Genomic DNA, 23,375 nt, shown 5'->3' on the forward strand with positions numbered 1-23,375 from the left:
ATGAGCTTTCGTGGGTGAATACCCACTTCGTCAGATGCAAGTGGTGGAAATTTCCAGAGGCAAGTATCAATATGCAGGCAAGAATACTTCTGTTAGTCTATAAGGTGCCACAGGACTCTGTCGCATTCTACACCATATTTCACTGTCAAGACAGGATCTCTTGTTGAGGGGTTTTAAACTAAAGTAAAACAGCAACTTCCTTCAGTTATGGCTAATGTCATTTCTGAAAAATAGATAATGGTTTAATCAGCAACATATACTCACTCACACATTTTCTCATTAGCACATTACAGTCTTACATGTTTAGAGGGCAAGCCCTGCCTCTGACCTTTCTAATGAGAGCTCACAGATTTCCAGAGCACACTTTGTCCAGAAAAATAACGTTTCTGTCCTCCTGCAAAGATCTAACCCAACTCTGTTCAGACACAACCATCTGTCCCTGATGTCAAGGCAATGTGTTTTTCAAGCTTCTCTCTCCAGTGCTAGAATTCATTACCATATTATGTGAAGTCTCTTTTCTTCCCCAAATCAGTTTTTTTCCTAAACACCTTTGAACCTGGTCATCCCCACCACAATGGGAGGTTCCTTTTTTTTCTCAAACATTAAGTGTAGGGCTTCAGGTCATTCTGCAAGTATCAGCCTGACCCACTGAGTCAGGCAGCACAAAGCAGGCAGAAAGCTCCCCTAGTGAAGCAGCTAGAGATTCCCGTTGTGTAGAGGAACTCTTTGGTGGAATAAATCTGTTTCAACGTCTCTGCTTGACTCAGATGGGAACCATGTTGGGGCAGGAGGTGGTATGACCACAAAGCTCTATGCTCCAGTGAGTCTGGTCCAGTGGAGTGGCCCTCGGTATAACTTTGTGCAGCCCTGGAGCTATTCTTCCTTCCAGTATGGCAGATTGCACCAGAATGAAGGACGTGCAGAGCTGGCACAAAAGCACGTCTGTCTCTCCACTGCCCCATCAGGACCAGCCACTATTCAGCCAGACACAAGGCTCTGGGCCTATAACCTTAGTTCTGTATCGCTATCTTTCTACTGTCAATTTAATAAAGTATCGGCTTACTCTGACAAGTGAGTATAAAACCAGCACATTGTCTCTTAGTGACTCCATATCAAATGTGCTCAGTTTACCATTAAAAACATGTTTGTTTTTTTCTTATGTGCAGCCCCACAAGCTCAGCCTAGGATCTAAGAGTCTATCTGGCTTCTTGGTTTGCACATCACCACCAATAATAAAGGCTCAACAGCTTAAATTAGCCCTCAGTTATACCTGTACAATCCAACTGTACTCAACTGATGGTCTCAATGATACCTATGCAACCCTTTTGTTCCCACTGGGTTGTGCAGGTGTCCCTTAGTAAGCAATTCATATAAGAAGAGATAGAATCTATCTCTCTCTCCCTTAGCTGTGCTGTCTTTGCAGGGCCAACAAGAACAAAAAGCATTAAAAACTTTTTCTATCTCTGCCTTTAAATACAGACAGGAACAGAAGGTCTGGTGAGTAAGCTGTCATTTTTGCAAGGGCATCTTCAGAGTAAAACCGCACTCTAAGCCATAATCTGCATTCAGATTGGAAGCATTTTAAACAATGCTCACTTAAATGATACCCTTTGCAAGCACTGTGTCTGCCTGCCTCCAAGCTAGTATGTACCTCAGGTTCTCTAAGACTGGTGCCCAATACAGCGGATGACAATTTCTTACTAAAAGCATGAATGGGACGGAAGAGAATACTACCAATATATTTTGGTCCCTTTAGCTAGTTATTCCAAGTCGACTGCTAAAGCCTCATTTACAGTGAGCTTTCTCGTAAAAACTCCTGTCTTTGTTATAGCACCAGAGCAGCTCTTCTGTAATAGCAATAGTGGGAGCTGGTGTAGACTGGGTACAGATGTATTTGCCATCTTGTAGTCTAGGCTTGCTCTGAGCACTATAGATGACAGAGTAATAAAAACACCTCATCATGGGTTCCAGCACTTCCACCGCTGTTATAACTGGGGAAATTGTACCAATGACAGTACAATGTCTGTAGAGTTCCCCCAAAATACTAGTGTAATATGTATGGAATCAGCAAAATGAGTTTGACTCACTTTCTAATGCTAGTCCTATCCATTTTCTCCCTTTTTTTCTTATCTTTCCAGTAATTACTAACATACCCTCCCCATATATCCCAAGGCATATCATTGGATGAATTCCATCTATTAGAGATGGGCTTTAGCTGCAAAAATCAAATATAGATCCAGATTCCAAACACTCCATGCATTTCAATTGTGCTTATTAGGGATGGGAAAATTAATTTTACCAAATTGGACCCTACTATGAGTTCTAGATTTATGTCAAGATGGAGCTCTGAATAGCTCTAACAAAATATGAGCTGTGGGTTGCTGTGAGTTCCTTCCCCTAATCGCCCTAGAAGCAGGACAAGAATGGTTATTTAAAAAATCCTTAGTTTGTATACCATAGGCTTCTCTTTAATTAGAAATTCATGTGTCTAGCTAGCTAGTTATCATCAGAATTTCCGAAGTGCCTACATGCTGTCTAAGTTTTCAAGTTGTTGTTTTATTTTAAACCCTCCTTCCCCAATTCTAAATTGTAGTGGGGAATGTTTCAAGAAAATGAAAATGTTTGTGGAAACCTAAGTTTTTCAAAACAACAACAACAACAACAACAACAGCATAGAGGTTTCACACAGGCTCAGTTTTCCTCAACCTTAGTGTAAATAATATTCAGCATCTTTTAATCTGCAAAAGTTCTTTCTTGCTTTTTTCACAGAATCCAGTGGTATCCTGGGAGAAAGCCTGTGACTCCTAGTGAGTATCTGACATATGCACTAATTTGATGCTTAACCAAATAAGAGATAAATATGGTGAGTGTTTTCCCCATCGTGATATCTATATTCAATAGTCATGTAGGTAGGAAACTAAAATCCCATCTAGAGACATTCATGCATAAGCATTAAATTGAAAGAAACAGCAGGATCCCAGGAGGGTTTAATTGATGAGCTGCTTAGGCACTTGCTTTAATCCCTGATGTACATACACATGAATAGAAATAACCAGGATGTGGCCTAGAAGGTATTGAGTTCAATGGAGTGTGGCCTCAGTGCCTTTTGACTGACTAATGGTAAAGGCAGAGATAATTTTGAAGTCTTTTTGTACTTTTAATGGAACGAATGATGCCAAAATACACTGTGCTCCATAAAATTAGCAAACCAGCATGTTAACTCATATATATGGAGATGTACTTCTGGAATAATAGTATCTTTTACATGTATATGGGACCTTTGATCTCAAAATAGTTTACAGACTAAACATGAGGATTGCTTCATCCACCCCTCGGGCGAAATACAACAATGCCACATAACAGTGAGTACAGAAAGTGGAACGTCCCTGATTCTTTTGACACTGCAGGAGGAAGTTACAGAGGCCAAATGTAATTACCGATTTGGAATTTGAACGGGGGTGGTAACTGTCCTCTTCTTTGAAGTCATAAATGATCACAACCACAATGTTGAACATGATTCAAAAGATGAAAACTACAACAGCAAAGTGGCTCCCAACAGTACATTAGGACTCTGAGTTCAATACTGACTCAGAAGGAAGAGTGTTACCTCTTAATAACCAGCATAACTTCTTGAACAATCTTACTTGCCCAAGCCTTAGGGGGCTAAGCTTGTGAGATCTAATAAATCTGTATATTTCATGGAAATGATCTATAAAAGTATCCTTCACAAATACATTATAAACCATCCTTACAGCAGGAGTTGTTCAGAACACAGATGAGGGGTATTTGATTGTATTAATGCAAAAAAGTTTCAGAAAATACTCCTACAGCATATTTTATTTTTTGATATCTCAACACAGCCTCCTAAGAACAATATACTCATTGTCCTTTGTTTTGCACATTAGCTAATAGCATCCTGTAAAAATGTAACCTTGAATAACTTGAGATTAGTAACAGCATCAGTTTGCTTCCAAAAGATTCTGTGTGGTGTCAAGCTTGCCTGAATCAATATTACCCCTCAGACTGAAAGTAAAACATCTGCACAAACATTTCAGGCTCAGTCAACTAATCCTGTAAGTCAGCTGGTGTTGCCTTTGCTTCAAGTTTTGCATAACTCTAGTAAATTTATTCAACAGGGATAGACAGTGGCTAGGTTTATTGTGCCAGGTTACAGATAGGATGTTAATGCAACAAGTAAAGGCCACTCAGTTCATTAAGTTCATCTCAGACTCTTGTAGTATGATACATATTATTCAAATTTCAGGGATACGTTTGCCAAATGAAAATCATACATATTTTTAAGAGGTTTCCTTGTCTTTTACAAACGCTCGTGTCACTGCTACCATCTTAGATTATTAATGACAAATATTTTTTAAAAAATCAGCGACAATTTTCATAAATGTGCAGTACAAATATGCACCCATTAATTAGCAATATGCTAATTTGTACAATATAGCTACTAAGGTTACAGGAAATGCACATCTAAAATGGCCAGAAAGACAACATGAAAACTATACATGAAACTGTGTGCATAATTGCACATGGAAATTAGGCACAGAAACACAATCATTTTTAAGTTCACAGTTCTGAAAATCTGACTCCAACCTAGCTTTTCACTATTTGAGGTTTTTACTTTTGGCATTTGACACATCAAGGACAGTAAAACTAGTTTGTCAGTTATACACCATGGTTCATTTTCTGTTCATAAGAAGTTAGGTTTGTTAGGGGGGGCGCAGTTAGAGCACCTCCCTTGAATGACACTTTTGTTTGAAAGGGCTGGGAAGATCCAATGAAACTGCATCCCCTTTCCTCATTGGAATGAAAGCAAAAGATTTAGAATGGTTTTCTGAAAACAGAATTGTGTCAAAATGTGTGGTTTTGCATCAAAAAGTGAGCGGGTGGCCTAGTGGATAGAGCTGTGGTATGGGAGACCTACGTTCAAGTTCCTATTCGGCCTGATTCAGAAAAGAGTTCTTCATCCCAGATCACTCTGAGTTTCTAAGGGTATGTCTTCATTACAGGATTATTCCGATTTTACAGAAACTGATTTTTCGAAACAGATTGTATAAAGTTGAGGGCACGTGGCCACACTAAGCACATTAATTCGGCGGCGCGCATCCATAGACTCATAGACTCTAGGACTGGAAGGGACATCGAGAGGTCATCGAGTCCAGTCCCCTGCCCTCATGGCAGGACCAAATACTGTCTAGACCATCCCTGATAGACATTTATCTAACCTACTCTTAAATATCTCCAGAGATGGAGATTCCACAACTTCCCTAGGCAATCTATTCCAGTGTTTAACTACCCTGACAGTTAGGAACTTTTTCCTAATGTCCAACCTAAATCTCCCTTGCTGCAGTTTAAGACCATTGCTTCTTGTTCTATCATTGGAGGCTAAGGTGAACAAGTTTTCTCCCTCCTCCTGATGACACCCTTTTAGATACCTGAAAACTGCTATCATGTCCCCTCTCAGTCTTCTCTTTTCCAAACTAAACAAACCCAATTCCTTCAGCCTTCCTTCATAGGTCATGTTCTCAAGACCTTTAATCATGCTTGTTGCTCTTCTCTGGACCTTCTCCAATTTCTCCACATCTTTCTTGAAATGCGGTGCCCAGAACTGGACACAATACTCCAGTTGAGGCCTAACCAGCGCAGAGTAAAGCGGAAGAATGACTTCTCGTGTCTTGTTTACAACACACCTGTTAATGCATCCCAGAATCACGTTTGCTTTTTTTGCAACAGTATCACACTGTTGACTCATATTAAGCTTGTGGTCTACTATGACCCCTAGATCTCTTTCTGCCATACTCCTTCCTAGACAGTCTCTTCCCATTCTGTATGTGTGAAACTGATTGTTCCTTCCTAGGGGGAGCACTTTGCATTTATCTTTATTGAACTTCATCCTGTTTACCTCAGACCATTTCTCCAATTTGTCCAGATCATTTTGAATTTTGACCCTGTCCTCCAAAGCAGTTGCAATCCCTCCCAGTTTGGTATCGTCCGCAAACTTAATAAGCGTACTTTCTATGCCAACATCTAAATCGTTGATGAAGATATTGAACAGAGCCAGTCCCAAAACAGACATCTGCGGAACTCCACTTGTTATACCTTTCCAGCAGGATTGGGAGCCATTAACAACTACTCTCTGAGTACGGTTATCCAGCCAGTTATGCACCCACCTTATAGTAGCCCCATCTAAATTGTACTTTCCTAGTTTATCTATAAGAATATCATGCGAGACTGTATCAAATGCCTTACTAAAGTCTAGGTATATCACATCCACCGCTTCTCCCTTATCCACAAGGCTCGTTATCCTATCAAAGAACGCTATCAGATTAGTTTGACAGGATTTGTTCTTTACAAATCCATGTTGGCTATTCCCTATCACCTTACCACCTTCCAAGTGCTTGCAGATGATTTCTTTAATTACCTGCTCCATTATCTTCCCTGGCACAGAAGTTAAACTAACTGGTCTGTAGTTTCCTGGGTTGTTTTTATTTCCCTTTTTATAGATGGGTACTATATTTGCCCCCTTCCAGTCTTCCGGAATCTCCCCCATCTCCCATGATTTCCCAAAGATAATAGCTAGAGGCTCAGATACCTCTTCTATTAACTCCTTGAGTATTCTAGGATGCATTTCATCAGGCCCTGGTGACTTGCAGGCATCTAACTTTTCTAAGTGATTTTTTACTTGCTCTTTTCTTATTTTCTCTTCTAAACCTACCCTCTTCCCGTAAGCATTCACTATATTAGACATTCCTTCAGACTTCTCAGTGAAGACTGAAACAAAGAAGTCATTAAGCATCTCTGCCATTTCCAAGTCTCCCGTTACTGTTTCCCCCTCCTCGCTGAGCAGTGGGCCTACCCTGTCCTTGGTCTTCCTCTTGCTTCTAATGTATTGATAAAAAGTCTTCTTGTTTTCCTTTATTCCCATAGCTAGTTTGAGTTCATTTTGTGCCTTTGCTTTTCTAATCTTGCCTCTGCATTCCTGTGTTATTTGCCTATATTCATCCTTCGTAATCTGACCTACTTTCCATTTTTTATATGACGCCTTTTTATTTTGTAGGTCACGCAAGATCTCGTGGTTAAGCCAAGGTGGTCTTTTGCCACATTTTCTATCTTTCCTAACCATCGGAATAACTTGCTTTTGGGCCCTTAATAGTGTCCGTTTAAAAAACTGCCAACTTTCCTCAGTTGTTTTTCCCCTCAGTCTTAATTCCCATGGGACCTTACCTATCAGCTCTCTGAGCTTACCAAAATCCGCCTTCCTGAAATCCATTGTCTCCATTGTGCTGCACTCCCTTCTACCCTTCCTTAGAATTGCAAATTCTATGATTTCATGATCACTTTCACTAAAGCTTCCTTCTACTTTCAAATTCTCAACAAGTTCCTCCCTATTTGTTAAAATCAAGTCTAGAACAGCTTCCCCCCAGTAGTTTTTTCAACTTTCTGAAATAAAAAGTTGTCTGCAATGCAGTCCAGGAACTTATTAGATAGTCTGTGCCCCGCGGTGTTATTTTCCCAACATATATCTGGATAGTTGAAGTCCCCCATCACCACCAAATCTTGGGCTTTGGATGATTTTGTTAGTTGTTTGAAAAAAGCCTCATCCACCTCTTCCACCTGATTAGGTGGCCTGTAGTAGACTCCCAGCACGACATCACCCGTGTTTTTTACCCCTTTTAGCCTAACCCAGAGACTCTCCACACTTCCGTCTCCTATGTCCATCTCCACCTTAGTCCAAGTGTGTACATTTTTAATATATAAGGCAACACCTCCTCCCTTTTTCCCCTGTCTATCCTTCCTGAGCAAACTATACCCATCCACACCAACATTCCAGTCGTGTGTATTATCCCACCAAGTTTCAGTAATGCCAATAATGTCATAGTTGTATTTATTTATTAGCACTTCCAGTTCTTCCTGCTTATTACCCATACTTCTTGCATTTGTATATAGGCATCTAAGATACTGGTTTGATCTTGCCTCCCAGCTTTGCCCTGACCCTCCTTCCACTCTGCCATTATACCCCGTGCTCCCTCCTGTTTCCAACCCATCTCCCAGGTCTTGTTCCCCACTTACCTGTGGGCTTTGCTCACCTGTCCCCGGAACTGTCCATGTACTGAGGCTAGCGTCGACTTCCAGAGCATTGCACTGTGGGTAGCTATCCCATAGTTTCCACAGTCTCCCCTGCCCATTGGAATTCTGGGTTGAGATCCCAATGCTTGATGGGGCCAAAAATTTGTTGCGGGTGGTTATGGGTAAATGTCATCTGTCAGTCCTTCCTCCATGAAAGCAACAGCAGACAATCATTTTGTGCCCTTTTCCCTGAATTGCCCGGGCAGACGCCAAAGCATGGCAATCATGGAGCCCGTTCAGCCTTTTTTCACTGTCACCATATGTCTACTGAATGTTGCTAACAGACGTGGGACTGCAGTGCTACACAGCAACATCCTCTTGCCTTTCCAAGTGAGCAAAGATGGTTACCTGCTCTACTGTACCGTCTGCTGCTTTGCAAGTTGACAAAGATGGTTACCAGTCATACTGTACTGTCTGCTGCTGACATGGGTGCTCCTGACTGGCCTCGGTGAGGTCGGTCGGGGGTGCATGCACGAAAATGGGAATTACTCCCCTGGTCATTCTCTTCTTTAAGTTTTGTCTAATAGAGAGTCAGTCCTGCCTAGAATATCAGGCAAGACTACTAAAGAACCAGAGAGGCAAACGGCCACTCCGGATCAGAGCCCCAGACATCCCACAGAAATGATGAGCTACATTCCATTCTAGGGGGTGCCCCTGCAAAAACACCACCCTTTGTTTCCCTCCTCCACCACCCCTCCTGGGCTACCATGGCAGTTATCCACCCATTTGTGTGCTTAAGTAATAAAGAATGCATGAATAAGAACTAACACTGACTTTATTGCCTCTGCAAGCAGAGATCAAAGTGGGGAGGGGAGGGCGGTTAGCTTACAGCAAAGTAGAGTGAACCACCATTCTGCATTTACTCAGCTTATAGCTGAAAATGGGAATCTGTGACAAGCACTAGGTTAGAAGCACAGGCAGGACTGAATCTCCATTTGTGTGTGGGCCTTTGGTTGACACCGGTAACAAGAACTGATGAGTGATCTCATGCCCCCTTGAAGTCAGTGTGAGTTTTGCCATTGACTTCAGTGGGGCCATGATGTCACCCAATAACTCTTGCTTCAACTGCTCTGGTCTCAGTGCCTGAACCAAAGCCCACTAAAGTCAATGGAAAGACTCCTATGAACTTCACTTTAGATCAGGCCCTAAATGAGGAATGTTGTATCATGTACTTTGGAATACATTTATTTATCGATTATTTTTTTCATTTTGACAGATACATTCAAAGAGTGGCACAGCTATTCTTGAACTAAATAGATCTCTCAATCAAGCCATTTTTTTGTAAGATCCCTACAGGAGGGAAAGAAAGGAAAAGCAGTTGTTTTAAAATAGTCTTAGCACTGCATTTTAACAAAATTTGAGAAAATTATTAGCTCTTGCAGATCCTGAACTTGCTGAGCTGTGGATGTAGTGACTTTCCTGCCAGTGAACTACATCACACCCATAGAACTGAAATAAAACCCTTTTCTGTTACAGAATTCAAAAACCGCTTAACAAAGGAGTGGATTGCATATTAACAGGGTGTTTTCCTCCCTCAGATTAGCCAGAATTATGGAAAATTTGATCAGTCTAGTCTTGCCCATTTCAGACTCTTTCTAAGAAGATCATTTTTGCAGACACCAAGTTGTGACCATTTAAATAAGTGAGTTCAATGTTCTCAGTCTGGTTCCTAAAAGACAGCTGTCCATGTCACAAAATCACCAACTCAGTGGGCACTAATTGTCCTTTTAGTTATCTGTCGCACCAGAAGGACCAAGTATCAAATGTGGCACAGAGACTGAACTCCACCACCATTTAAACCTAGAGCAGGATGTGTTTTGAATGGAACTGGTTGAAAAACAACAACAAATCACACAAAATTATCCACTTTTGCCTCCTCCCCTTTTTGGGAACCCTTTGACCAGCTCTAATTCCAAGGCATCTTGGCAGGGCATGTCTCGGGCTTACTTTGATTCTGTGGCTAGATCACTTCATTCACCAGGGTAACCCATCTAGTGTCTTTCCCCTGCAATAAATTCACTAAAGGTAGGAGTGAATGTGGTGTTTTGCTTTAATGTTTTAAAGAATTAATAGTAAAACCCAGGGGCTAGGTTTTGTGACTTTGCCTAATACTGCCTTTGTTGTGTTGTTGCTGTTTTATCTCTGCAGTAATCACTGGTTTCCCTCCCTCCCCACCCTTCTATTTTCTTCACTGGTCTGATTATGAGACACAGGAACAAATATTGTTTATACACTGATCTCCAGTGAGCTCTCATAGGCAATCCCCTTATGTCCAGCTATTTCTGTCTGGTTATCCCATGTACACTGGAACCATCCCCCAGACTCTTCCATTTCACAGTGAGCTAGAAAGACGCACAGGAGGAATAGATATTGACACATGAAATGCAACCGGAGATAAAGAGAGGTGAAAAAGGGATCAAGCCTCTATAGTTTAGTGTCTGCCCTGCATGCAAAGCCTCTGGATTGCACGTGACTCCTTCGCTTACAGCTGAAGTTCCAGCCTCCCTGGTTCTTGCCTTGTGAGAGGGAGAGAGAGGAGAGATGACTGCAAACCCATACACTCACCGCTGTGAACTGCTTCACCTCTGCTCACTGTCTCCAGTGCCAGGCCCTGGTTTGAACCGCTGCCTCTCAGAGGTGGGGTAGCAAAGTGTATTATCACAAACCACTTCACATCAGATTTTGCTATAGCAGCAGTATCAGCAATGGCTCCTTGTCAGGGAATTTTCTACTGGTAGAAAAAAACTGACACTGCAGGGGTACCATTTTTAACTGCATTTGCTTGTTCATAAGCATTTGGGTAGCAAATTATGAAGGAGGGTCTCTGTGTCAGAATTTGTTACTCATCTTTATTCATTGCTTTTTAAATCTTAGATGTTTTAAATCTGAATTTAAAATGTGCACATAAATAAAATATTTGACAACATATAAAAACATTTGAATATAGTGATTCATCTTTAAGTTTTGTTTGTTTAGTTGCATGTATATTAATATATGTTATAATTGTTATTAATGTGTAAAATGTCAATATATTAATAAAATATGAATCAACAAAATACTGTAACTATTAAAATATAAGACTGTTAGTCACATAAGTATTACATATAAATTCCTTTACATAGAATTAATCTTAATATTTCAAGCAGATATACTCTTTCATTATTAAATGACTTTGAAAAGTAATCAGTCAATTTAAAAAATGACAGAGAAATAATTCAAATTATGATTGGAATTAACTCATACATTATTATATTTTTAAACTTTTTGCTAGAATTAATGCATATGCTTTTATTTTTCTCTATGCAGATGATCTCTAACCAAATTATGACTATTAGCTGCATTTCAAATGTTAATATTAATTACTAATTATCATTATTAATACAAGCCTAATCCTTATCCTAGTTTTTCCATGGTGTCCAGGTGTTTCTGTTTCTTAACCTGCCCTTTCCCATATGGCATGCATATACCTCTTTTTTTCTCTCTCTTTCTCTCTCTCAACATTATCATCATTTCTCCTTTGGACAATTGATATAGTTGCAATAGGTACAGCAGCTCTCAGGCAAACAACAAAATAAATATGATTTAATCTTTTTTTAAAAAAGAAACGTTATGGAAATAGAAATCCAACTTATTGGTAAGATGTGATATTTTTTCAAAAATGAAATGTCATAGAATTATTTTCATTTTGGGCAGCATATTGAAATTCATAAATCTCTCTAGTTGCCTTAAACTGTTCCTTTCATGCTGGTAATTATCATTACTGTAGCCCATTGTTTCTGAAGGCTTTTTCAAACACTGCAGGAAAGAGAAATCGATGAACTGCCATGAGGCTATATGCAGGTATGTCACACCTCCCTCAGCTCCCTGGGACACCAAAACACCAAAGACAGCTCTGGTAACCATGAACATGCTCAGGCTGGTGTGTGTGTAAAATATTTGGCTGAATCAAGTGTCCTTAGGCAGCTCGGGACATCATTCCAGATAGAGATGATTTGCCTTACCTGGGCCGTAGGCTATACTGTGCCTTTAACAGCACAGCCGCGGGGGAGAGAGTGCTGAGATGTACCATCCCTCCAGGAACACAAACCCCTCTGCTACCCATACTCAACCAGAGCAATTCGATAACTGATCTGCCCCATCCCAGGCTTCTCCTGCTCCTCCTTCCCTCTCTTATCCCCAGCTCCTGCCGCAGTCTATCTATCGGACTTTCTCCTTCCCCTGTTTTACCATCCTCCTGAGGTTTGGGGGCCACCCTGCACAAATTCTACCCACCCTCCTCTCCGATTTGTCCCTTCTGCCCCCCAGCACCAAGCGGAGTCAGGGCAGCGCCTTCAGCAGATGCTGCTCCGCGCTCAGCACCAGCGCAGGGCGGGAGAGGCACTGTCAGACAACACACTCCCTCACCCGCAGTCAGCTGACCCGCTTAATGAACCGCCTGCCCTGCCGCGGGGTCCCGGGGCCACGCCACCGGAATCCCGACCCGCCTCACCCAGCTCTCCTATTGGTCCCAGGTTAAAGTCCAACAGACATCCCCAAGTGCTATATATACACACATCTCCGCCGGGCTATGGGTAACCACAGAGCGGGAGAGAGGGCAGCAGCATCTCTGCTTGCAGCTTGCAGACAGGGGCCCCTCTGCCACCTGCAGCCAGAGCCCCTCTGCCACCTGCAGCCAGCGCCCCTCTGCCACCCAGAGCCAGAGCCCCTCTGACACCTGCAACCAGCGCCCCTCTGCCACCTGCAGCCAGCGCCCCTCTGACACCCAGAGCCCCTCTGCCACCTGCAGCCAGCGCCCCTCTGACACCTGCAACCAGCGCCCCTCTGCTACCTGCAGCCAGCGCCCCTCTGACACCCAGAGCCAGGGCACCTCTGACACCCAGAGCCAGAGCCCCTCTGACACCTGCAGCCAGCGCCCCTCTGACACCTAGACCCAGCGCCCCTCTGCCACCTGCAACCAGCGCCCCTCTGCCACCTGCAACCAGCGCCCCTCTGCCACCTGCAGCCAGCGCCCGTCTGACACCTAGACCCAGGGCCCCTCTGACACCTACAGCCCCGCAAGGCCACCTGCCTCTCCCGGCCAGGTCCCTCTGACCAGCCCCTTTGCGCCCACACCCGTAGTGATGAGCTCCCCCTTGAAGAGAGCCCCATTGCTCAGGTCCTTCCTGACGCTGCGCGATGCTAGCACGCACCAGCAGCAGCAGCAACCCCGGCTGCCCACATCCTCCGCCTGCGCCTTCCATCCTAAGGAGGAGGAGGTGGCGCCGAGCGAGCCGGCTCCCCACTGCAGGGGGCACCCGCTCTCCGCCCTGCCCGGCCCCACCAACTGGCCCCTGCTGGGCAGCCTGCCGGATGTCCTCTGGAAAGGGGGGCTCAAGAAGCAGCACCAGACGCTGGTAAAAATACCCATCGGCTGGGGCTGGAGCGGGGAGGCTGCGGAGGGAGGCGCCGAGAGGGTTCCTGGGGTTGCAGTGGTGACTAACCCGCGCGCCTGGGGTCTGCCTTGCTCCAGATGCGCTTGGCCTGGGGTCAAGGATGGAGAGGACGGGAGGGCATCTCAGCTGGGCTGTTCCGCGCGCTCACCTGGGACTCTCCTTGCCCTAGGCTGATTACCACCGAAAATATGGGAAGATTTTCCGCATGAAGCTGGGCGCCTTTGACTCAGTTCACATCGGAGCCCCCTGCTTGTTAGAAGCTCTGTACAGGAAAGAGAGCGCTTACCCCCAGAGGCTGGAGATCAAGCCCTGGAAAGTTTACCGGGACTACAGAGACGAGGGCTACGGGCTCCTGATCCTGTAAGTGGAGCTGGGGATCTGAGCATCTCGGGGTGGGCAGGGACGAGCACCTGAGCCACAGCCCAGGGAAATCCGTCAGCGGGATGTGAGCAATAACTTGAGCCCTTAACCTCCCTGCCTCACTGCAAAGATGAAGACAGACACAGCGCGGGACTCGGTGAAATCAAGGATGCAAAGAGGTGAACGGGCGCAGCAGCCGCGCAGCTGATAAAGCTGCCGGCATGCTGTGCAAATAGAGCGAGGGGCCAGCAACGATGGCAAAGCCCCATTTCAGAGGCTAGGAAATCGATCTTGTTTGCAACGGCTCTGCCTTGCTCAAGGCACGTGCCTATCCAGGCAAAAGGCGATTTCCAATTTACACTGCAGTGATGCTATAAACCTCCCACTATCATTAAACGTGTAATATTTAGTTTCCATGAAGACCAGCTGTGCTTTAGCTTATCTTTGCATCCTTACCCACTGGAAGCTAATTCCTCTGAAGTGATGACATGCTCATTAACCAGACATAACTGTAATTACTACACATTTTATCTGTTTCTTATTCTTTTTTCCACTACTTTTTAATATGATGAAGATGTATTGATACCTTAATGCTGTTAGCAAATACGCTCCCAATTTGCAATCGTTTGATTAAGCTTGGACATTGTAGTTGCCTTGCTTCGTTTTTAACTTTGCTGTTTTCTTGCCGTTATTTATCTAGAGAAGGAAAGGACTGGCAGAGAGTAAGAAGTGCCTTTCAAAAGAAGTTAATGAAGCCCACAGAAATCGTGAAACTGGATACCACAGTCAATGAGGTACTTCATGCTGAAAGAATGTGTGAACTGTCTTTGTCTCTTCCTTTAATCATTTTGTATGCAACTAACTCTTACAACAACATTAGGTAGTACACTTTTAAATATCACTCAGGATAAAACTGTACATAAAGACTACACAAGAGTCTGATCCCAAAGCAGTACAAACTGAGAAGCTGATGGCTAAGGCCCTGGTCAACATCTAGATACCATAAGAAGCATAGAGAATTACTGTCCTGCTTTGCAGTAGTCTTCCCTTAAATATGTTGCTGTAACTATTCTGTGCTTTAGTCATCTATTCTGATACAAATCCACCAGAATTTACAATTGTAACTCTCCTGGATGGAATCATCTTTTAAAAATATTTATCCAGTGCTTTGAGATTCTCTCTGTTGAACTTGAAGAGTACTAGATAAGCAGTTCAAACCCTCTGCTTAGGATCAAGAAACCAAACTTGGCTCCAAAACTTTTTCTCCCATCATTTAGGTCCTGGTGGATTTCATGCATAGAATAGATGATCTTTGTAACCACAATGGTGAAATTGAAGACATATATTCAGAATTCAACAAATGGTCCTTTGAAAGTAAGTTTTCTTCTTTATAACTGAAAATTACATTCATATTAACACCTGTTATGACATTTTAATTTGGACTAAATGTTAACGACTATACTATAGGCAACAATCCTGTGCTAGTCCCACAGGGTTGGATTAGATATGGCTAAAAGGTTTCCTCCATCTCTAACTTCTGATTTCATGAAGTTTGCTAACAATGGCAAAAAAAATTAGATTTTGACAGTTCTGATGCAATAAATAAATAAATATATAAATAAGACATATGCATCTTTAATAAGACATTCAAAATCCCCTTAAATGTGCATTAGGGAATCCCATTGCTCATTTGGCAAATAAGGTGACTATGAGGTACACAGTAAGAGATGCCACTTGAAGGGGTCAGTGGCAAGCCTTCCCTGGAAAGAGCTCCTCTTCCCAAGGGTATCATGACTAGATTTCCCTGCTGCGATATTGGAGCCCCACTGAGTCTGAGCCAGCCAGTACAGAGGGAATCTTGAACTACTCTGAAGTATCTAGGCTTTTGTTTGTACATAAGAATGTATCCTAGAACTAGGAATATTTTTCAGAAGGTTAATTGAGTAAGTGGTGGATACTAGTCTAGATGCTCTTGTGTAACTACACATATATATTAAATCACAGGTATCTGCTTGGTGTTGTATGGGAAGAGGTTTGGACTCCTGCAGCGGGATGTGGGAGAAGAAGGCCTGAACTTCATCAAGGCTGTAAAAACGGTATGGAGAAGGCTTAGGTCCAGATCCTCAAAGGCAATGAGGCACCTAACTCCTGTTTAAATCAATGGGAATTAGGTGTCTAAATAGCTTTGAGGAGCTGGACCTTAGTCCTTAAGCACATTGCTCATCATCTGCTCTACGTACAAATACAGTTCCTGAGACAGAATACTGTTTTTTTTTTAAATCAGTGCACTGAATTAGTGAGTGTTATTTTGTTGCTTCACTCCCTAATTTCCAGGGCACATAATAAAACAGACATAAATTCCAGGCACATTTTTTCAAACATTGCCTATACATTTACAACTTTGCACTTGCAAAGACACATATTTACATGTCCAAAGCAGGTAACTGGACATCTAACAGCCAAATTTGCCTTCTGACTAAACTGTACCAAAAAAGGGTATAAAATAATAAACCAGACCTAGAAACATGTTTGGGCTGATTAAATCTTTTCTCTAAAGAATAGGCACGCATGATGCAACATCATTACCGTAGTTAGGATGTCATGCCTATGTGAGATTGTTAAAATTGCTCATTTGCATGTGCAGATATAGGAGATTTTGTGCATAACAGATGCATGCGTACTCGCTTTTTACAGCACACTTGCTGTGGTCCTAGTTCAAACATGAATCCTTTCTGTCCAAGATAGACACCCCACCAGAACCACAATTCTGAGTTACAGTGAGAATTTTATTTCTTTTTGTTAATCCACTTTTTTTCACAAAGCATAATTGATAGGTGATAACTCAGAGTGAACAAAAGTGTGTTTTTTCTTCTTCATTACAGATGATGGGTACTTTCGGGATGATGATGGTGACCCCAGTTGAACTTCATAAAAGTCTGAACACAAAAGTCTGGCAAGCTCATACTAACGCATGGGACAATATCTTTAAAACAGGTAATTTTTAAATACAAATCACACGTGTTTATGAACTACTGGGAATTCCTTCTAGGGATTCACTCACTTATAATTGTTACTGCATAGCAAAGCTGCTGATTGCTGACCTTCTCACAAAGTGCAACATAAGACACTTTTGCTTCTTACTCCAAACCACTAACTCAGAATGTGAGAGCACTATTTACATTGCTCCCACCAAGTTTACTTGACTCTGACTTAGTTATGACTAACACTTTGCTTTGTCTGTAAACAAATGATGCATAGGGAAAACCCAATAGTTTGGGAAAGGCCCAGCAATCTGGGAACAGTTTAATTGGTGGTTTCATGTTAGTCTCTAAAGAAAGGTAAATAGACTGAAAGCTGGATATTGTACAAAACTCAGCACATTTGAAAGAGGTAGGTAGCAGAGTGCACCATGTTCTTAAGGCTGTTCTTGAGAGACAAGGAGTTTGCATGCTACAGAGAGATGTATGTTAAGAGTTAAAGAATTATGATGAAGCTGAAATTCAATAACCTTATAAATGCAGAGGTCCGACGTGACAGAGCACTGTATGGTTCTTTTGAACAGCTGTCCCTGTTGATTTTGGTTCTACTGGCCTTTGAATTTAACAAAAGATACTGTATCTTCAGATATTAAGATGGGATTTTCCCCCTTTCAGACAGCCTATGAATATTCAAGTTAATAATTAAGCAAGGTTGTGTAGCTCAGATTATTGTAACGTTGACCAGAATATTTATTCCACAATTATACAGTGATTCATATTTAAGGTTCATATCTGTTGTATGATAGAGGAAAATATATACCACTTCACCATGGCCAGTTTGGTGCATGCTCATTTCATTGCTTTTTAATCTGTGTGTTTTTAAAAAAACAAATTATAAAAGCTTGCTTCATTCATAAGGGGCAACTTCTGACAGCCTGACTTCTGTTGAATAGTGTCTTTCTTATAACTAATCCCAATGAGGCTACTCATGGAGCAAAGTACTACTCACTGTTAATAAGGATGACACACTATGTTCAAAGAAAAATAACTTTATCATTTTGGGACCTGGTATTTACCTTCACAGGATAAACACATTGCAAATATTCAAAAAAAAATACAAAAAAAAACCAAACCCCAAAACACCTCGGATATTTTTATGCTAAAATGCCCAACTCTCCTTGACTTCCAAATCCCATTGTCCGCTTTGAATATCCAAGCCAATGAACTTTATCCTTAAGTTAGCTACAACCCATGTATCCATAGTTGAATGTGTAGTTTACATCAAATGTCTTTGATTTCTTTCATAGTTCTACAAGGCAGAATGCTTTCTAATATTCAGTAGTTTCTTCTGGCCATCCCTGATTTTTATAACGGGGAGGATTTGGTTGTTTCGGTGCAGAAAGGGATACTCACATGAAAAGGACAACATTAGTTTGGTGGTGGTGGCTCAATAAACATAGTCTCCTCTCTCATGATCACTGGTGTAAATATGTTTTTCCTTTGAGTTTTGATGAATTTTTAGAAACTTTCTGATCACTTCCTCCCCATCTATCCCCAGCCAAGTGTTCGATTGACAGCAGACTGGAGAAATATTCTGCCAATCCCAGTGAAGATTTCCTGTGCGACATTTACTTTGGGAGTCAACTCTCCAAGAAGGAACTGTATGCTGCTATCACAGAGTTCCAGATTGCAGGAGTTGAAACGGTAAAACTGGTTTGTTTTCAGCAAGTTGTTTGTTTTGTTGTAATTCTGGCATTGCTGATAGCTATCACATACCAGACTGAGGGCCATTCTCTACGTTCAGTGCACATCAAGATTACACACATGGAGCTGTGAATGTTTGTTGTTAGTCTCATTTTTAGTATGTGCATCCTCACAGTCACTGAAGTTAGTATCATGGCAGTTACCTAATTTTCCAGCTCTATCAAACCTTTCTGCCAGTAAGGGCAGGATATCAAATATCTAACATAGTCTGATATCTAATATAGTCTAATATCTGCATAGTTACTTAAACTGAGTTGCAAGGATGCATGTGCAATTTTACCTAAAAGAACTACATGGTGACATTTTTACATTCTCCTGTTCCAGGTTCTTTAGAGAACAATGGTCAGAAAGATCATATTATCTTAGGCAAGACTGAAGAGTTTTCCAGTGTAAGGCAGAAGGCTGGCCATACTGTGCACATAATATGGATAGTCACATTGCTTGATGTTCTAGTGTCTTAGTCATTAATGTTTTCTTTTCTGGTCATGTTTCAGACTGCCAATAGTCTACTGTGGGCTCTGTATAACATTTCACGCAATCCCCACGTTCAACAGAAGCTTTTCCAGGAAATACAGAGTATAGTGTCTGCTAATGAGAGTCCAGATGCTGAGGACCTGAAGAAAATGCCTTACCTAAAAGCGTGTCTGAAAGAATCTATGAGGTAGAACTCTTTAGATAACTTCTACGTAAAGCAAAATGGGCTCTGTTTGATCACAATGGTCATCTTATATGCCATAATGGGGAAAGGTATTCTAGTGGGTATAACTACTTCAAAATGACCACCTACATGTTCAGAGTAAAATATTGCCCATATCTATGAGGAGACAAAATCATGGTAGATTAATTCAATTTATGTATTTTACTATAGGATAACACCATCTGTGCCATTTACCACTCGCACTCTTGACAAAGAAACAATGCTTGAGGACTATGTGCTACCTGAAGGAGTGAGTAGAATTTGTTACTGTAGGTAGCTTAAAATAAGTATTTTACAATAGACATCAATACAGGATAACCACTCCAGTCTGAAAATGACTCAGTCATTTGCTGGTTACAGACTAGTTCCCATCGCTTAAGGTGGTGATAACCTTTTGTGAAACATTCAGACAGCATAGTCATGAGCTAATACCTAAAAAGATGAAGGAACTGAATGTTGACGATAAAATATTAAGATTTCCCAGAAATTGAAAACCACCTGAAATGTAGGATAAAATTAGATTAATGAAATTAATGCCTGAAATTACAAAGGGAATAATCTCAGACATTCATTTTTCACTCTTTTCAGTCTGCCCTCCCCCCCCCTTCTGCTATTCCTTATTTTTCATTTTAGATTTGGTACTTCTCAATAGGCTACAAAGCTAGCGTGAAAGAAGTACAATAATTCTCTATCTAATCTCCACTTTTAAAATCTGTCCTGTTGCAACTCCACTGGCTTCAACGGAGTTGCACCTGCTTACACTGGAATTAAAGTTAGCTCATATTTCCAAAGAATTTACGGTTGATTCCAAGACATTCTTCATATTTTCTGTTATTTCGTATCTGTTGGGCGGCAGCGTCTGTTTGCTCTTTGAAGATTGTTTCATACACACAGAAAAGTACTAAGTTACTTTTTTGAGAAAATAACTTTTGCTTCACTTTTTTTTTTAAACAGCTTTTTCCATTAATACAAAATGACTCACTCAGTTATTCCAAAAGTTCTTAACTGAACTTCTCCCTCTGCTTTTGTTTCCAGACAGTGTTGATGTTAAACAGTCATGCCTTGGGATCCAATGAAGAGTACTTTAGTGACTGGACTACATTTAAACCAGAGCGTTGGCTTCAGAAGAATATAATAAATCCTTTTGCTCATATTCCTTTTGGCATTGGGAGGAGGATGTGCATTGGGCGTCGCTTAGCTGAACTACAACTTCATTTAGCTCTTTGCTGGGTAAATATTACATTACAACATTCTTTAAACAGCAAGGAAGTGGTTTGATTATTTGATTAAAAAGTTAGGCTAGTGAGCCAAAGTCATGCTCGGCATCCTGTAACTCGTGTTTTTGTCTTTACAGCTTGTTCGCAAATATCAGATTATAGCAACTGATAGTAAACCAGTAGAAGCTCTGCATTCAGGAATACTAATCCCCAGCCGAGAACTTCCAGTTGCCTTTAGAAGACGATGAGGTAAAGTGGATAAGTGCCTTTGGAACACGGTAGACTCCATTCTGCTCTATGTAGTAGTAATGCCACTTCAAAATTCAGTGGGGCTGTTCAGGCAGAGCAGATTTTGGCCTGTACAATCTAACATTGTTGCATGAAGATTCATATTTCTTAGAGGACACTATGCTTCACTGCCTTTAAATAACTCTTGTAAACTGCAAAAGAAGCTAGGAATTGCATAATAGGTTGATATAGCTTTCTAGCCTTTGATTGTATTAAGTACAATGGGGGGGCCACAACAGTCTGCTTCTGTCCTCCAGACAGATAGCGAAAACCCACCTGTTTTCCCCCCCAGTTATATCATTCATTAGCTGGAATCCAGTAGATGGTTTTCTTCTGCATTTCAAGAAGGCATTATCCTGAAAATAGCATTAGATTTTTCCAAGGTACTAAATCAGAGTGTTGGTCCATCTAGTTTTACCAATGGCAAACAACTGATCCTGACGATAAAGGCAAAACACACCAAGAAACTTGATCTTCACTTGCATTATTAACAAAGGTTGGCCAGTCCAGGAGCCTGGATTCAAATTAGAGCTTGGAGTTCAGATTCAAGGTCAAATAAGGCTATGCTTTGATTCTGATGATGCCAAAGTATCATGAATTGATGTGAGACTTCAGCTCCAAATAGCCATGATACTATAAAATCAGCTGTACGCAGGCCTGATTTAGCTTGTACTAAAGCCAAATGTAAATTGGAAAATCAGGTTTCTTGTGGATTTAGATCTGAGCCAGAACCAAGCCCTCAAAATAGGGTTTAAGTGGAACTTAAATGGCATATAGGCTGTTTACTAGTCTATTAGACAAGAGAATAATTCACCCTATGTGAATTGAGTAGGGATATTAACCATACTCTAAGCTCTGCTTAACGTATACTTAGATTGTAGAGAACTGATTATTACATGAATGGATTCTCTGTTTATCCAGATTGTCTATTGCTGCCTTTTCTGGTGACAGCACATGTGAATCTAGAGTACCAAAGCCATTAAGGCACTAAGCACTGGAGAAATCGCCATGGACATGCCTTCAGCAATGCACTGATGAGAAGGACAGAAATACAGAGTCAACAAAAGCTCATGTAGTCCTTACACTGTATGAAACTGTGTCAGTTAGCAGGTTTTTCTAAATGCATTGCACAATCCTAAAATGAAAGAACAAAAATATTGTGCATCTTTGCATCTGTGGGCCCATATACCAGAAAAGTTGAAGGAAATTCATTGTTTGAGAGTTTTATAGTGGGCTGTGGAACTCAATATCGAGCACCAGTCAGTACTGAGTGAAGGGTGTTACCAGCTGGAAGTTGTTCAGTGTTTGAGAAAGGAATTAGGCTCAATCCTATGTGTGTCACAAAGGGTACATGGGAGTTATCAGGCATAATGGTCCCACTAGGTTGGGGTTGAGGTGGGATACTGTGAAGAAATCTTGCCTTAGTCTTTCCCAGACTGTTCCAGTTTTGTGGATTCAGCTGAAGATTTCCATCTGCAGAGCTGTCAATTTGTGACCTTTTAACAAAAGAACTAATTAGGAAAATAATAGAAGTACATTTCCCTCTTAAAAGAGTTTTTTCTTATAAAGCATAGAATAAGATCAAAGCCATTTAGATGGACTTGTCCATGTATTTGAACCCCGCTTCTCTGTGACACAAGGGGTTCTCAAACTTCATTGCACTGCGACCCCCTTCTGACAACAAAAATTACTACATGACCCCAGGAGCGGGGACCAAAGCCCGAGCCCCACCACCCTGGTGGGGGGCCTGTAACCTGATCTCCATCACCCAAGACTGAAGCCAAAGCCTGAGCCCCGCCACCTAGGGCTGAAGCCCTTGGGCTTCGGCTTTGGCCCGGGTGTTTGGACTTGGGCTTTTGCTTCAGCCCCGGGCCTCAGCAAGTCTAACATCAGTCCTGGTGACCCCATTAAAACAGGGTCCCAAGCCACTTTGGGGTCCCAACCTACAGTTTGAGAACCTCTGCCATACACAATACTTGAAAATGGCTAGGCAGCTAATGTGCTGTGACTGCTGCTTATTACACTAATCATAATCTCTCACTGTTTCTTACGTTTCTGTTCCCTCACCCGCCACCATCCCTCCCAATTTGGCTCATTACATCTTTAGATTGTAAGCTTTCTGAGCCTGTGACTGTCATTTTGTTATAAGTGTAAACAGTACAAAGCACAAAGGGTTCACTTAACTAGGCCTTGAGGAATTACTGCAATACAAATTAAAATCTTAACAGGGGCAGCATTTTGTCAGATGAGCAATACAGAAGACATGTATTTTTCAGATCTTAAAGCACCTCAAACAATAAGGATCCTAAATATTTCAAAGGGGGTTGTTTATTGTGGGGATCATAGTTTGTAAAACTACACATGGATTTCAATATCTGTATCAATGGAACTGATTGTAACCCTATGACATTAAGATGTATCTTATTTCTATTACAGAGTTTGTATATTATGTAAATTGCTTTTTTTTTTTTAAAAGGAAGCCTATTTTTTAATTTGTTAC

At 41.6% G+C, this 23,375-nt stretch overlaps 1 protein-coding gene across 3 annotated transcripts; it reads left to right on the forward strand.

Annotated features, from left to right (window-relative positions):
* The first annotated feature begins 13,220 nt into the window (after positions 1–13,220).
* LOC115635035 (1,25-dihydroxyvitamin D(3) 24-hydroxylase, mitochondrial) lies at positions 13,221–22,581 on the forward strand. Of its 3 annotated transcripts, XM_030533234.1 has the most exons (12): positions 13,221–13,532; positions 13,741–13,931; positions 14,632–14,725; positions 15,209–15,305; positions 15,936–16,027; positions 16,814–16,925; positions 18,468–18,613; positions 19,168–19,334; positions 19,542–19,620; positions 20,406–20,600; positions 20,725–20,836; positions 21,797–22,581. In XM_030533234.1, exons 1-11 carry the CDS (start codon positions 13,260–13,262, stop codon positions 20,833–20,835), a joined length of 1,557 nt encoding a protein of 518 aa, XP_030389094.1. In that variant the 5' UTR covers positions 13,221–13,259; the 3' UTR covers position 20,836; positions 21,797–22,581. The 3 variants fall into 3 exon arrangements, with proteins under 3 accessions (XP_030389094.1, XP_030389096.1, XP_030389097.1); XM_030533236.1 differs by lacking the exons at positions 20,725–20,836; positions 21,797–22,581 and having other exon boundaries at positions 20,410–20,479; XM_030533237.1 differs by lacking the exons at positions 13,221–13,532; positions 13,741–13,931 and adding an exon at positions 14,035–14,110 and having other exon boundaries at positions 20,725–22,581.
* Positions 22,582–23,375: the final 794 nt, after the last annotated feature.

Source organism: Gopherus evgoodei, chromosome 14, assembly GCF_007399415.2.
Source record: "Gopherus evgoodei ecotype Sinaloan lineage chromosome 14, rGopEvg1_v1.p, whole genome shotgun sequence".
In the NCBI taxonomy this organism is placed as follows: Eukaryota; Metazoa; Chordata; order Testudines; family Testudinidae; genus Gopherus; species Gopherus evgoodei.